Source organism: Enhydra lutris, unplaced genomic scaffold (assembly GCF_002288905.1).
Source record: "Enhydra lutris kenyoni isolate GAN:26980312 unplaced genomic scaffold, ASM228890v2 scaffoldscaffold9, whole genome shotgun sequence".
Lineage (NCBI taxonomy): Eukaryota > Metazoa > Chordata > Mammalia > Carnivora > Mustelidae > Enhydra > Enhydra lutris.
The window spans coordinates 21,177,955-21,193,721 of NW_019154093.1; the positions used below are offsets into that span (position 1 = coordinate 21,177,955).

Below are 15,767 nucleotides of genomic sequence, written 5' to 3' on the forward strand. Positions count from 1 at the left end.
CAAAAATCAGACTTCTAGTCTGAGAGCTTAAATGAAAAGAATTATCGCAGAGAAACCAGATTGGTTTCCAAAGTGTCCTGAATTTGTTTTTGACAGAGATGGCATTATGCTTGAAGTACCTACCCCTCACTAAATACTAGGCTGGTCACATCCATTTTGATATTTCTTAAGTTCTAGGTGGTATTTCTTTAGTGCAAAAATAGTAGTAATCGTAGTAGTAGTAATCTACTCAAACATCCCCAGATGATAAGAAGATGAACAGAGAATTTAAGTTTGGTTCAGCCGGAAAAAACAAACATTGCGATCCAGCCATATTTTGTTGGTTGGAAATCAAGCAGTTACATTGTTTGCAGTCTATTGCCTGAGAAAGATAATATCGGGCTTTTATTCTGGAAAGCAAATTCTAGGGTATCCCCTGGGATATATCAAGTTTTATCAGTATCTAGACCTTATAGTATGGAGTGATAACTGATGTTTGTGAGGATTCTATAGAAAAAGTTTTAATGATTACTATTATGTGGTTAGCCTACAGATTATATTTAGGAAGATTTTTCAATAAAGATTTAAACAAAGTATCTCTCCCTAAATATTTTAAGTAATTGAAGTTCCACCATATGTTGGCAATTAGTCATTGAAAGCTATTTTCCATCTTCCTTATTTTCCATGCCCAGTCACCAGATCTGTTAAATTTGCCTTAGTAATATCTCTGATTTATCCTTTTCCCATGTGATAATAGTTTAATTCAAGCCTCATCATCTCTACCTAGACTTTTCCTTCTAACTAGTCTTACTCCTACCTATACTCTTTATCTCCAGTCAAATCAGACTGAGTCATTCCTGTGCTTCACAGTCTGTTTTGAATACATTTGCCAAAGTCAGCTGCCTATCAGGTCCTTCAGGGCCCTTCACAACCTGGTCCTAATTTATCTCTCTTTAGTCTGAACTCAGCTGTAGGTGCTCTACCCAAGCTATCCACTCCAGCACTATGAACTATTAATCATGTAGAACATGACTTAGCCTCCCAGCTCTTTGTCCTTTAACAGCCTTTACCCTCTTGCTTGGAATTAGAATTGCTGAGAATTCTAGCAAGTGATAAACCTCCAGTTCTTCCTAAATTTAACATACACTTCATATGTTACTTTTTCTTTAATGTTTTCCTACAGGCAGAGCCATTTAGAGTTACTGTTGACCTTTGTGTGCTACTATAACACTTTGTTAATCTCTATGGACAGCATTTCACCAGGTTGTATTGTAGATTTTTTTGTTCACGTGTCTGATTCTTGCATTATACCCTAACCTCTAGAGGTCAGAGGTCTTTACTCATCTTTGTATCTCCAGGGCCTTTGTCCATAGTTCAGTGCTTGGCACATAGTAGGTACTCACTGAATGCTTGTTAAATGATGAAAACTTGTGACTTAATGATGTACTTAGTGTGCAGACCTTTGTCTCACTTGTACTGGAGTTAAGAAACCTAAGGCCCCAAGCTCTCTGGTTGCTACCACACCTAAGACATGGGATTGGAGAAAATGCTTAGAAACAATATTATAAATGGTGAGCAGATTCCCAGGCAAACTCTCTCTGCCCCCCAATCTCTATGATCTCTAATATGGTTTAAAGAATACTAACACTAATTAGTTCTACTGTAGTTAGTATCATAGGAAGTCAGAGCATGTTGCTTGGAAGGGGTGAAATTTGAGCTCATTCCAGATTAGGTAATGAAATGATATTTGCTGTTCCTTTTGAAGACCATGGCAGTACTTGGCACATAACAGATATTCAGTGAATATTTGTGTCATGAAGGAATGGTTGGGGTGTGTGTGTGTGTGTGTGTGTGTGAGAGAGAGAGACAGAGAGACAGAAACAGACTTGTCCTTTTACAAATTGGAATTCATTTATTTCTGGAGGTACCTCTAAGAATTTCGCTTCTTTGCTGTATTTACCAGGCACCCAGTTTTGTTTTTTCCAAAATGTGCCACTTCATTCAAGTTATCCTGCTTTACTTGGTTTGTTTCTTTGCATTCTCTGCATTCCAAAACATATTTAAAAATCTCATTGTATTGATATTTCTCACTCAGTTTCAAGGTTACACTAAATGATAAGAGTTTGCTTATGTTAACATTCTTTGTCTTACTGTGCAGGACTTGGCTTCAGTTGGAACCTGGAAGTTCTTATTGTCTTTATTTAAATGAAATTAATACTTTTATTAAAGGAGTGGACTCCAGGTTTTTCAAATGTGCTAAGGTATTTACTCACCTGAGGAACATGGTTATTTACCTGGAGATACTGGCTTCACAGACTCCTAGAATTGGAAGGATCTTAAAGTTTAATATAACCTCTACCAATTTTTCTTTTTAAGATTTTATTTATTTATTTGAGGTTGAGGAGAGAAGATGACTCCCTGCTATGCAGGGACACAGGGCTCAATCCTGGGATTCCAGGATCATGACCTGAGCTGAAGGCAGGCACTTAACTAACTGAGCCACCCAGGCACCCCTAACCTCTATCTATTTTTATAGTGGAGAAAACAGTCCCAGAGAAGTGACTTGCCCAAGGTCACACAGTTAGAGGCCAGAATAACTAGGATTAGAGCCCAGTAATTCTTGCTCTTTTGACTCTAGGGAGAACCTGGGTGCTACCTTGCTGCTGCTCTCCATCCATTGCTCTCCTCTCTCCCCACACCTTAGTTATTTTTCCAGTTCAGCCACTAATTTTTATTTCCTTTCAGAGTCAGCATCTGGATATGAAAAATAACCATCTTTTTGAGGAGGATATCGTTCCTCATTTGGCTTCCTTCTGCTTTCTAGCCTCTTTGCGCTTATACTAACCCTTAGCCTGCGAGTATGCCTTTTCTGGTTATTCTCCATTTTCCTGCAGATTCCTTCTTTGCCCTTCTTTGCTCTTTGCTCCAGGAGGCTAACCTTTATAGCCATGTCACCTGAAGCTCATTCTCCTTTGGATTCTGGTTGGGGTTAGCCAATGGGAGGCAGTGACAGAAGATGGAAGGAAGAAAAGAGAGAACTCTTGGGGTATTTATTCCTCTTGGTCCTCTGTTTTGATGTGTTTTGAACAGTGGCTACATACTATAACTAGAGTGTCCTTTGAGTACCTCCAGGTGGTCCACCGTAACAGTTTCCTTCCTTTTCCTCCAGGCTTAGAATGGTGAAGGCTTCCTGCTGTTCCTATTTCCTGGGTACCTCAGCATCCCTTGTTAGTTTACCTAACCCTGCTCTCATTTCTGTGGCCACTTCATTAAAGAGAAGTTGAACTATTCTATTTCATTATGCTGTTTCCAGCCTCCGTCCACTGCTGTAATACTTTTCCCCTTACATCTCTGTCCACATCTTGTACTTCACAATGATGCCTCTCTGAAACCTTTCTCATCCCTTCAACTTTGCCCTCTGTTCTCTTAGTACTTTTCTTATAACTCTTATTTTACCATGCTTGAATCAGTTATTTTTAGACAGATATTTTTATCTTCTCTTAGAGATTTGAAACTCCTAGGGTATAGTCTATAGCTGCTTTGTCTTGGCATCCCCAAAGCATCCAGCACAGTGCAATAGTCAAAAGAGATACCCAATGAATAAATCATTATTGTAACACTGAATTCCAGCCCCAGAGCAGCAGTACAGGTTTCCCCTGCTATTCGAAAGTAGAGCGTTCCTCTACTTTCGAATAGGAAAGCGTGAAACCTTTCCTAAGTCAAAGTGGTATAAAGCAAAGAAGCAGTTACCATTAATTTATATGAAAAGATTTTTGAGCCATCCCAGGCCCTAAAAATAACCTCTTGGGCTTTTCTAACACCTTAGGATGTCTTGCTAACCGATACACAAAAAATTAAGATAAAGTAACAAGTGCTCACAAAGTTCAAAGCTGTGGCAGCTTATGGTGGAGATGCTGTGTGTAATTTCCAGAGAAGGAGCTTGGTGGTGCCACTCTTGCTTGCGGTACTCTACCTCTGTAACAACTTGTTGCAAAACAAATGCTGAATGCTTTTTTTTTTTCTTTTTGCACCCCCCCTTTCTTTTTGTAAAAAGCAGATCTCTTCCAGATTTCTTTTGGTTGGTGAAAACAGGTACTGATGAAGATCTTTAGTAAAAGCCAAGTGGTAACACAGACTTTCAAAAGTTGAGGTGAACCTGCATGTGTAAAAGTGCTCATGAGAGGAATTGACTTGAGAAGAATGAGTTTTTAGAGGGACAAGTCAATTGTCATTGCCTGGTCTTCCTTCTTGTACTGCCTGTACAGTATAGTATCCTACTTTTTACTTGATTTCTTTTTTACTTAAAAATTTGTAATTGGCCATAAGAAAATCAGCATCTCTACTTGTAATATAATAAATCCTTTAGGGTAAATGAGTTGTTTATGCTTTTTTCATGAATACACTCAATTATAATTTCTTTGATTACTTTATGCTTAAATGCTAGCAGGTAGGCACATTTCAGAATTCCTTAATTCATTAATTTACAAAATTTTCATTGAGCACTTACTACAAAACAAGCACTGGCCTTGGGGATACAGTTGAGAACAACACTGAGTCCTGCCCTGATATATTCTAGTTAGGTTTGAACCATCTTTGTAGATTATTGACCACAATTAAACAAAACTAGGGTAATTTTATGTACACTCTGGTGGAGGTGGCAGAGGGAGAGAGAGAGAGAATCTTAAGCAGGCTCCACACCCAGCACAGAGCCTGACTTTCTCACAACCTGGATCATGACCTGAGCCAAAATCAAGAGTCCGATGGTCAACCAACTGAGCCACCCAGTGCCCCTATATTATACTTTTAACAGTTTAGCAAAAACTCAGCCTGTTCCTTCTGTGTAATGTTCACTGACAGCTAAAATCAGAAATACAGAAACTGTTTTTGGCATATATAATTTTGAAGGGATAAATGTCAAACCAGTTAGAGTATCCTTTTCAGTTCTGCATTGTTTTTGTTTTATTTTGTTTGGTTGGTTTCTGTGAGACCTAAGCTTTTAGTATTGTCTGTTGGTCTGACTAGTTCATCATTTAGCTCCCTTTGGGTGTTTAATTTTCAGTGTGTTCTATTTTGCTATATAGAGAGATCCAGGTTTGTCAGAGGAATATATCAAATTTTGTTTTTTAAAACATTTCACAATCAAAATTTTAACAGCTTTATGCTAACTAAGAGAATTCTGCAGTTCTTTCAAAACCTGTCCTACTAAAATACTTAGTTTAAGGATTCATATGTTTGAATATGAGTTTCTCCTAGTTATGCATGGAGTAAATCTCCGGTATTTACCTAAAACTTTGATTTTTGGTGGATCCTTAATAGTAGTGAGACTTCTTTGCTTTCCGAATGCTGTTAAACTGAATGTTAGGTAGTAATTTGGAGTTGGAGAGAGGAAGAATGTATATTTTTCCATCCCATTATAGTAAGCCACTCACAGCTTCTATAGATCTTGGAATAAGTTAACCTGTGACTTTTAAGAAAGATGTGTGCGGTAGCCTGACCAACCAAGTGGGTGAGAAGAAAAGCTTTAGCTGATTGCCAGCACCACATGGTCACAGAGTGCTTTGTTAAGAGGGAGTGATGTAGTTGTTTTTTATGAGTTTGCTTTCTTGAATGTTGAATTACTATTATGTTATTGGCAGGAAGGATGTAGAAAAAAAGTTAGGTATTCTGCTTCATTTTACTGGCTATTTTTCTTCTTGGCATTTATTCCAATGTAGTGTTGATTGCTAATTTTTTAGAGTTTTTTTTCCCCCCAAGTTTGTGCTTTTTATCTGTAAATGATGTTATAAATTTGTTATGCTACATTTTGCTTGGAAAGGTGTACCTGAGCAGCTGTATTGCCAAATTTACTCTCAAGACATTTTAGGATTTTGTAGATAATTTTAAGAGAATGAAGCTGATTGATCTTGCAAGCCCAGTTATAAGACTTTTGAAAAATATTTATAAACTTCAGTTTCCAGATATTTTTATAATAGCTTATGAATTAAAATAAATGTATACTTACTTTTAAAAAATCAGACAAGTGAATGTATAAAGAAAAAATTACAAGAGTCCCTGTCTCAAATGCCCCCCTTCCTTAATCCCAGTTCCCAGTATTAATATATATGTGTCATGTGTTTTGTTTCTTGCATTTTATTTGAGCAGGTTGTGTGTATAAATAAAATAACTAAAAAAAAAATGTAGCTTCTGTATTATTCATGTGTCCATTTACCTTAATGTAAGCACCCAGTTAATATTCATTGAATTCTGGTGGAGCTTTTTTCTATAATTGGCTTTCGACATTCAGAACCTATAAACTTAAGTTTCGTTTAAAATGATTTTTTAAGTAATTTGTTGCATTCTGACACTTCAGAGGCAATCTTACATGCCTTCTAGACATTTATATCTCTAAAAGGCTAGTTACATCTTTTATGGAGAAGGAGCCTATTAATTTATTGTCCAAAGGGGAGCACTTTCGAGAGTGAGGGAGGCTGCTTATTTTCTCTGACAATAGACATAAACATTGATGACCCCAGACAAACTAGGGTATATGGTTATGCTATTCATAAACTTAAGGTTTTTATTTGTTTTATTTGTATTTTGACAAGACTTTTTATATGACTTTATTTTATTTTAAAATAAATTGAGTCTTTTGGAAAGACAAGCTATCAGTGATTTAAAAATAGAAAATGGTACAAATCGCAAACCTTTTTTGTGCAGTTGTTTGAGTAACCAAATCACTTTATGGAATCAATATTAGTATTTTCTTCTGTAAGTCAAAAGGTTACATAATTGTGTCAGTATTGGATCAAGAGATCATGAAGAATAAGCAGTTGTGCTAGAGTTAATGATTTTAAGTTCATGAATTTTGACACTGATATCTGTATCTGATTCCTGTTTGACAAAGTAACTCTCTTTCCCAACTATATGAGCAGTTCAGATTTGTAGTATTTATGTTTTTTAAACTGGAACTTAATACTGTGTATAAGCCATTTTTTTTTAATTTAAAGGTAAAAATGATTCTATTTTTGAAGAGTTGATGTACCTTCAAAAATCAGTTTATTTTATTGCAGAAAAGGACTTTCCTTATATTGTTGGCCCTTTGTTACCAAGTTAATAATTCAGTACAGTTTACCTTTTCTGAATTTCTTTTTCTGTCTTTTTCTGAAAATGTCCTATGGAATTTTTTTTCTAATCTGTTTTCTAGAACTGTTATTTTATGAGTTGTGTATTGCTCATCCCTTTTTTATTACTATTTATTATCTTCAGAGTTTATCAAGTTCCTGTTTTCCATTTTTAAAGGAACATTGTACAGTTTAACTTATGCTTATATCCTTTTATTGATTATGGATCTCTTAAAATTGTTTTATGGCATTATCCGGTTATTAGTCAATTTTGTTTTTATCCATCAGTCATTGAGTGCTCTCTTTATATTAGGCACTACTTTAGGGCCGGGAGATGGAGTAGTGAATTCTGGTTATTTATGATTGCAAATTATGAAGAGGAAGTAGAAAACTTACCCTTGTGTTACTTTACACATATTCTTTCATCTGTCAACAACTTTTGAGTGGTTTGTTATTCCCATTCCTAAATGAGAAAATGGTGGTGGAGAAAGTAGCTTGGCCAGATCATATAGGTTAGGAAGTTGTAGATTCAGGATTTAAAACCGGATCAGTCTGACCTTAAAGCTGCGCTCATTTTAACTACATCAAGCTCCTTCAGGCAGTTTTTAAATTACATTTTAGTGCTCTTGTGCCATGAATTCTTTTCAGATACTACTGTGATTTAAGAGAAAAGTGTAACGGATTGAAGTCAAAGGAATAGTTTGAAATCCCAATTAAAGAAAACCCCCCACTTCGTGATTCGGGTAAATGCTTATAAAATAGGGTTAGTGTCTGTGTACCTTACTGTCTTGTCATAATCAAATGAGAAAACTTTATTGTTTTGCAGAGGATCTAATACTCTGAGAAATTTTTCAGTATATAAGGTGCATCCATGGCAAATCCATGGTATTAGAACTGTTCACTTAGAACTACAGAAAAAGACCTTTCCTTTTAGGATATTCTTGGGGGTACCTAGCATGCTGGTAAGAGAACTATAGCCACCATGATGATAAAAGAGAACCTGATTTGGAACCTTAGATTATCAGAACATTAACTTAAATGGAAAATAGCATGAAGTTATAGTGAAAGAAGTCATGTAGTAATGGGCTCAATTTTGTTGACAGTTTCAAATTGGTAATCTTCACTTCAGATGAATTGAAGTTGAATGAGTTGAGTATTCTTTAGGATTAAAAATAGAAATTCTTGCCCTGAGAAATTCCCTAGACCTTTAAATCCAATCCTGTTCTTCCTTTAGCTGAAGTGGTTAAACCACAGAGACAATAGGGATTATAAATTATAAATGTTTCTAAACTTTCAGTAATCCCAGGAAATAACAGATGAGTATACCCCACATAAAATTGTGATCTCATTAATATTTCTGATCTCTTTAATATACTTTTTTCATCATTAAACCAACTTATAAGTCATTTGGTAAGGAGACAAATTGATATCATTTCTCAAAAAACTTAATTTGCTAACAAATTTCTAAGGAACAGAAAAGCCAGTAAGTTTGGCATAGTATTTTTTTTTTAACTTACCATTTGCTGCTCATGTACCTACTTTTCCTCTGAATAGTTAGAGATTTTTCTCTTATTATTCCTTAATTATTGATGTCAGACTCACAGCATGGTAAAGTAACTTTCTATTCTCTCTTTTCCTTACTTTTATGGAAGATCAGTACCACACTTGCTTTTTTCCAGTCTTCTGGTATCTCTCCAGTTCTTGAATTTTCAAAAATAATTGTAAGTGATTCAATTGTAAGTATGCTCTATACTTCTTTCATTGGATGAAAGCATATCTGTGATGTATGTCATCTCAAATTGCTAATTGTGAACATAAACTTTCCAGATACTCTCGTATTTTAATCAAAACAACATTTCTGCAAAGTTTTCATTATTTTAATGATAGGGTATGTGTTTTGTTAATTTTTAAAAATCATCTATTTTTGCCTGGATTCATGTTGTTTATTTTTCATTAGGAGGCTTATTTCTTTGGTGTTTTTCTTTTGTTAAATTTTTAAGCTGTTACTCCCCTTTATGGTTCTACTGATAACTTAAATTCTGTGTTCTTGTTATTCTGAACTTTCTTGTGAGAATTACATGGACTAATTTCTCTATTTTCCTTTTCTCCTTTGCAACATATTTTTATTATATACTATTTTTTTCTTATGTAAGAGAAGACACTGAATACAGGGTACTTAGTCCTTTACATTTTTGTTGTAAAGTAAGATTTGGTAGGAAAATATTACTCATTTGTTAATTTCTTTTTACAGTGTTGTTATTCAGCCATAGCCCTTCCTGTTCTATGTTATTCTCCTCAGTTCCTCAAATTACTCATGACTTTTTCTTATTTCCTGATTCTGATCTCAGCAAGACCATAAGCCACCTTTTACCACCTTTACCTCCACTGTTCATTACTCTTCCTCTGTCACCAGGAATTACCTTAAAAGCTCTTACTCCCTGCCTCAAAAATTGCCTCCTGTACTGTTGTACTAAAAAAGGACCTCTGCGAAGCAGCTACAATTCATACGTATTTCAGACAGTTTTAAGGACATCCTTGCAATAGTCTTTTTTTAAATGGAGGTGAAGCATTTGGTTATATATATATAAATAATATTTAATGTCCCAACTAAAGTCATTACTAGGAATTCATTTAATTTTGCTGACATTTGTTAGTTTTGAAGTGCCTTCTGAGAAGAGAAGTGATGCTCTTCCATGTAAGTATTAGAAAGATAGTAGGTACTCATATACAGCTTTGAGGCAGTTTGATATTCTTCTACCAGTCTAGATATTATTTTTGAAGTTGGGTCAGATGTTTCTCTTTATGTATTTTAAACTGGATACATAGGTCCTGGCTTATGTAGAATCATGTGTTGTTCTTCTTGACTTTAAAAATGTACGTTACTGAGAGTTCCTGGGGGGTGGAGGAGTAGGGAGAGGTTGGTTGTCTTATGGACATTGGGGAGGGTATGTGTTATGGTGAGTGCTGTGAAATGTGTAAGCCTGATGATTCACAGATCTGTACCCCGGGGGCAAATAATATATGTTAATAAAAATAATTTTTTTAAATGTACTTTAGCTTTCTTTATTAGCAAAGTATCCTTGAATACTAGGGACTATTTTGTTTTCAGTATATTTGCCACATAATTTTTTTCCTTTACATAGATTTCTAATTTTATGGATTTATTTAATTTATAGATTGGGTTTAATTTCTATTCTAATTTAACTTTTTTTACACTGGAGACCAGTTGCCTTTATTTCTCTGTAATAGTTGTGTTTAACCTAACCTTTAAATGAATTCACACAGAAGTCATCAAAGGAGAACTATGGCTCATCAGTATAGTAAATTAAGGAGCAGCAACCTCTTTGGTCCTGAATGCCAAAAGGGCAACATAACCACTTTGGTCACAAAGTGTCTACAAAGAACATGGACAAAAAAGGAAAGAAGGACATGAAGAGGGGAGTGAGGGAGTAGACAAAGTGGAGGAGAAAGAGAGCAGAAAAGCAAGAGGAATCTAGGGGAGAGGAGTGAGAGGTCATGGGGATGACTGTATCACTTCATCAACAGTTGTCAGACACAGCAATTAGTACCACATACGTTTATTCAAGGCTGAACCAGCCCTGGAGGTTGTAGTGTTGAATGAGTGACAGAGAATGTGTATCTGCTTAACTTCAACCTAATTCTACAAGATGTCCCAGTTAGAATTATGAAGTCACACCCTGTCTTAAAGGATCTGCTGTGTTCAGAGTTCTTTACAAAGAAGACTACACTCTCAAAATGGTGTAAAGGACTGTATTCTGATTTGTTTTAAAACAAAACTCCATTTAAAAGGACATGAGTAAGTGTAGGATTTTATATTGTAATGTTGAAAGAGGAATAGCTATGACTTCAAGGGAATTTTTATGAAATAGTGTATGTTAGGAGGTAATGAGTCCCTTGAGAGTTACTCAAGTGAAGACTAGAAACTTCTTTGAGAGGGAGGTTGGACTAGATGGCTTTGTTTCTGCGTACTGTAAGTCATAATATTTAGCAAAAATTTGCATTTTCTTTTTGTGTGCATTATTCTTATAAGGTTGAGAAAACAGTTTAATTTCTATCAGTTGTCCATGTTACTGATAAATTTGTGCATGTTATTTTATTGATTGCAGTTGGGGCAACTATAAATATATAGATTTTCTTTCTTACCAAAGATGTATGGGTTACTGTACAAGGGAGTTTAGGCCAGTTCGGGGATTTTATGCTAACAACTCTAGTGATGAACCACCTATTATACGTTACATAAAAATGATTTCATGAGTAGATCTTTGACTAGGATGTTATGTGTGGAGTTTATTCTAAAATAAAAGGAAATGTTGTGGAAGTCTATCTAGAGGTAGGTCTGAGAAGAGAGCCAGGGTGAGGTGCTAGGATTATAGCAACATCAAAGGGTTGTTTTTTAAGAATTAATTTGGATAGTTTTAGAGCTCAGTAATTAATTATGTTTCCATTTATTTACTGGAGAGTTTTTAATGAGATAGATTTGTTTAAAAGGGTATGTTAATTATATTTTTATTTTTTATTTTTTTTAATTTCTTTTCAGTGTAACAGTATTCTTTGTTGTTAATTATATTTTTATAGTGGTAGCTAGTTCTAAATGGATTCAAAAGAGGGAAAATTCTTAAAAATCATTTTTTCTTATTTAGATGCTTCATCTTTTAATATGTTTATGAATATGCCATTGAACTTTTTGATATTTCACAAGCACAACAATATTTTACAGATCTTAACTGGATCTTATCGTTATTAATATGTTAAATTACTGTGTGAAACAAAACAAAAACTAAGTCAAGCAGTTCCAGTTTTTTCTGTGGTACAGTAACATGGAAGGAACTCACTCCTTTCTTTTGTAATACAGTACTATAGTATATCCAAAACGTAATGGATTCATTCTTCCTTTTCCACATTTTTATTATTATACTTCATATAGTAAATGTTCTTAATAGAACTTTTTTTGGTTATCCTTAAAAATGAAGATATTTAACCACAGTTTTATTACATATGTTGTTTATTATGATTTTTCTTCACCTTTGTCTTTATTCATGGCATCTCATTGGGAAGGGATTTTTCAGTACTCATTTCAGATAGTTTCTTTATATGTATGTAGAAAAGGCCATTTTACTGCTTTTGAATTTGAAGTTGATTTTCCCGTGGTCTGATACAACCTACGGGTTTTTTTCCTGTTCTGATTCAGAATTTGAATTTTAGTTTGGCAAGAGCAACAATAGAGAGTAATAGTAGTAATTGATAGTGTTAGTAATTGTAGTTTTTAGTAGAGGTAGTAGCTGCCACATTAATAATAGTATGTGGAAAAAAAACAGTATGTGGAGGATGACTGTATTTGGCAGGTAAGAAAACAGCAGCTTAGAGAGACCATAGTATCTTGATCTTGTTAGTGGCTGAGCTGCAGTTAGAAACCAGGCTTGCCAACCCATTGTTGTTTTCCATACTACTATGTGGTCTTAATCTGGTGTTTGAGATAATGGCTCTAAAAGGACTTTAATAATAAAGTATTGTGCAAAGATGAAGTATTGGTGTAACATACAATGAACTCTGGCCTCCATTTACTAAAATGGGAGATGTGAAAATGATCAGTAGGTGTTGGCCAACAAGTAAAGATCAAGTATGGTATGTGCAACTACTGTATTTTATCCATTCAGTACAGAATGTGGTTGGTTTGGGATTGTGACATAGTAGTTCATGAGCCTTATTTTATTTCCCTATTTAATTGTATGACATTTGGGCATGCAGATATGCAAGCTGGTAGTCTTGTTCAGACTCCAGCTTTTTGTCTTTTACACCCAGGATTGATGTTTTTTTCACATATGATTAAGAACTCAGGTGGTTTTTTTGTTTTTTTGTTTTTGTTTTGTTTTGTTTTGAGTAAAGTTAAAACAGGAATCCCATGCTCTTGAAGTTTAAAATTTTTAGTATACAAAAAGTAGGACATGCAAATGCTGGACTGTTAAACTTAGAAATAAATGGGCTTCTTAAATAAATAAACATTTACACCATGTCCAGAGTGTAGTGTTCATGCCAAGGGTGAATGTGAGTAGGAAACTTGATTAAGGAAAGCATCACTTTCGCTTAGAGAGAGGCCCCTCTTCTTCGAAGAGGTGATAATTTTGAGGTCCTTATTTCTTTTAATAAGGGATGAAGAGAAAGCATCAGAGCTAATGAGGTGGGTTGGGGAATAGGAGAACTAAATAGAGTATGAAGTTAAGATTAAAGGACTGGAAGAATCAAACAAAAAGTGGGGGTAAAAAAAGGAGGTAATCTAGGTGGTAATACAGGTCCTTCAGCTAAATTATTGTTGCTCTGGAGGTCACGGGAAGTCATTTTGGGGGAGAGAACAAAGTGAATGAAGAGCAAGGTCAGTCCTAATTTAAGAAGCAGCACACGTTTGATAAGGGAACAGAGCTAGAAGTTCAAGAGAGAGAGAGAGATGTATCACTATTCTTGGAGAATTTAGATAGTTTAAATACACCTGTTATTTATGTAAAAGTACTATTCTTACTTTAAAATGAAAATGGCATGTATGAAGGATGAAGTATCTTCTGTACTATTAAACATTGCCTGGTTCTTCATAGATTTATTACAAATTTTCTTTTTCTCTAGGGTTTGGATTCAGGATTTGTTCCTAGTGTCCAAGACTTCGATAAGAAACTTACAGAGGCTGATGCTTACCTACAAATCCTGATAGAACAATTAAAGGTATGGCATTAGTTTATATACTGAATTGGTATAAAGCAGTAAGTGTTACCAAGCTTGATTTTGAGTGTAAAAAATGATCTGATTTACAACCCCTATACGGTTCTTCAGCAATTTTTAAAGCTGACTTATTAAAAGATCTGGGTGACTTACTCAAAGATCTTTGCCTTTGGTTATATTGATAAATAGTATGTATATGTAATGTACTTTTTTGATTATTAAAAAAGTAAATATTTAGACCTAATTAGAAGAAAATAAGATTAGATTCATATTGTCTTAAAATTCTGTGAAACTGCTAAATTTTAATGTTCAATTTCTGAGGCCTTCATTTTTCCATTTTGGGGAGTTAGGGCATTGGAGGAGATGATTTCTTTACTTCATTTATCATTGATGAAATTGTCTCCTTCAATTCCTACTTTAGAGTTAATTATAAGCAAAAGTCTTGGGAAGGAAATGGAATATTGATAAACTAGGATGACAAAGCAGAAAGAATTTAGGTTTCAGTTGATATTTTAAGTTCTGTTAAGTTGTCCGTTTTCTTTTGCTTGTAATTTTGCCAGAGTAATTGATCTTAACTGTTTAAAATAATTAAGTAGAATTGGACTTGATACAGTCCCTTGAAAAAACACATGTTATTTTAAAAATACATATAGATCATCCCTGGAAGAAATGTATTTAAGAACTGAAGTTTCCTTTTCTATGATTAGTAAATGTATACAATATGGTAAAATGGCTTGATAATATAATCGTTTTCTTTTTAATCCTGTAGCTTTTTGATGACAAACTTCAAAACTGCAAAGATGATGAACAGAGAAAGGTAAGTTCTACTGTCGTTATTTTGCCTTAAACCGCTTTAAAACCAAGAGCCTTTTAGAGAAGTAACAGAAGGACCACAGTGTTTGGCTACTATAATAGTACTATTATATGATAGTACTGCCATAAAAGACTCATGGGGGAGTTTTCTGGTGAATTTCTAATATGGTTTCACAAACAAAAGGGTAATGTACAAAATTTTAATATGCCTTTTTTGTAAGTACCACCTTCTTGAGAGTAAGTTCTTTCTTGAGGTTTTTGATATTGAAGATAGATAGTTATTTTATTAAATTGGTATGTGGTCCCTTTAGGTAGTAATAGACCAATTGGCAAGAATTTGCTGAATAAACAAGAAGCCACAGATGAGGAAACAAAATTAGTGTTGCCTTTTTTTTTTTTTTTTAAGATTTCATTTTTAAGCCATCTCTGTACCCAACTTGGGGCTCAGACTCACAACCCTGAGATCAAGAGTTGTATGCTCTACCGACTGAGCCAGCCAGGTGCCCCTGAGTGATGCTTTAAGTATAGTCCCACTACTGCCCCCACCCTTGAATTTCTGATAATTACTTTGTAGTTTGAGTAGTTTCCTTTTTTCTAGTTAACATTTTCCTCCTTGATAACATTTCCTGATGCAGTATCATTTCTTTATTTGCATTTCTTTTGACCATAGCTTTGCATTTGGCTCTTTTTAACACTTGGTAATAGTACCTGTAGTAACTCATGTTTAACTCCCCTTCCATTCTTAGTTTTGGAATTTGGTTCCATCTCATTTTTAAACAACTAGACAAAGTACAAGGTGATTCTAAAACAAGTGTTTATTTAAATTCAATTTAATTAACATACAGTGTATTATTAGTTTCTGAGGTAGAATTTAGAGGTTTATCTGTCAGTTGCATATTACACCCAATGCTCATTATATCAAGTGCCCTCCTTAATGCCCATCACCGAGTTGTGCCATCCTCCCACCCGTCTATCCTCCAGCAACCCTCAAGTTTGTTCCTATAGTTAAAAGTCTCTTATGGTTTGTCTCCCTGTTTCCATCTTACTTTATTTTTCCTTCCATTCCCTTATGTTCATCAGTTTTGTTTCTTAAATTCTACATATCAGTGAAATCATACATTATTTGTCTTTTCTCTGACTGACTGATTT

The 15,767-nt window shown here is 34.6% G+C and overlaps 1 protein-coding gene across 10 annotated transcripts in view; it reads left to right on the forward strand.

Annotated features, from left to right (window-relative positions):
* The window catches only part of LOC111142973 (oxysterol binding protein like 9), a 175,697-nt gene that overhangs the window by 115,236 nt on the left and 44,694 nt on the right, over positions 1-15,767 (forward strand). For 8 of the 10 annotated variants that reach the window (XR_002640297.1, XR_002640298.1, XM_022496336.1 and 5 more), the window contains 2 exons: positions 13,713-13,808; positions 14,575-14,622. Coding sequence is in view for 7 of the 10 variants with exons in the window: in XM_022496336.1 (XP_022352044.1) it covers positions 13,713-13,808; positions 14,575-14,622 (144 nt within the window). In the remaining 3 variants the exon portion in view is untranslated. Of the gene's footprint in view, positions 1-8,731; positions 8,801-13,712; positions 13,809-14,574; positions 14,623-15,767 lie in introns of all 10 variants that reach the window. The other 2 variants (XM_022496334.1, XM_022496335.1) reach the window with 1 other exon arrangement.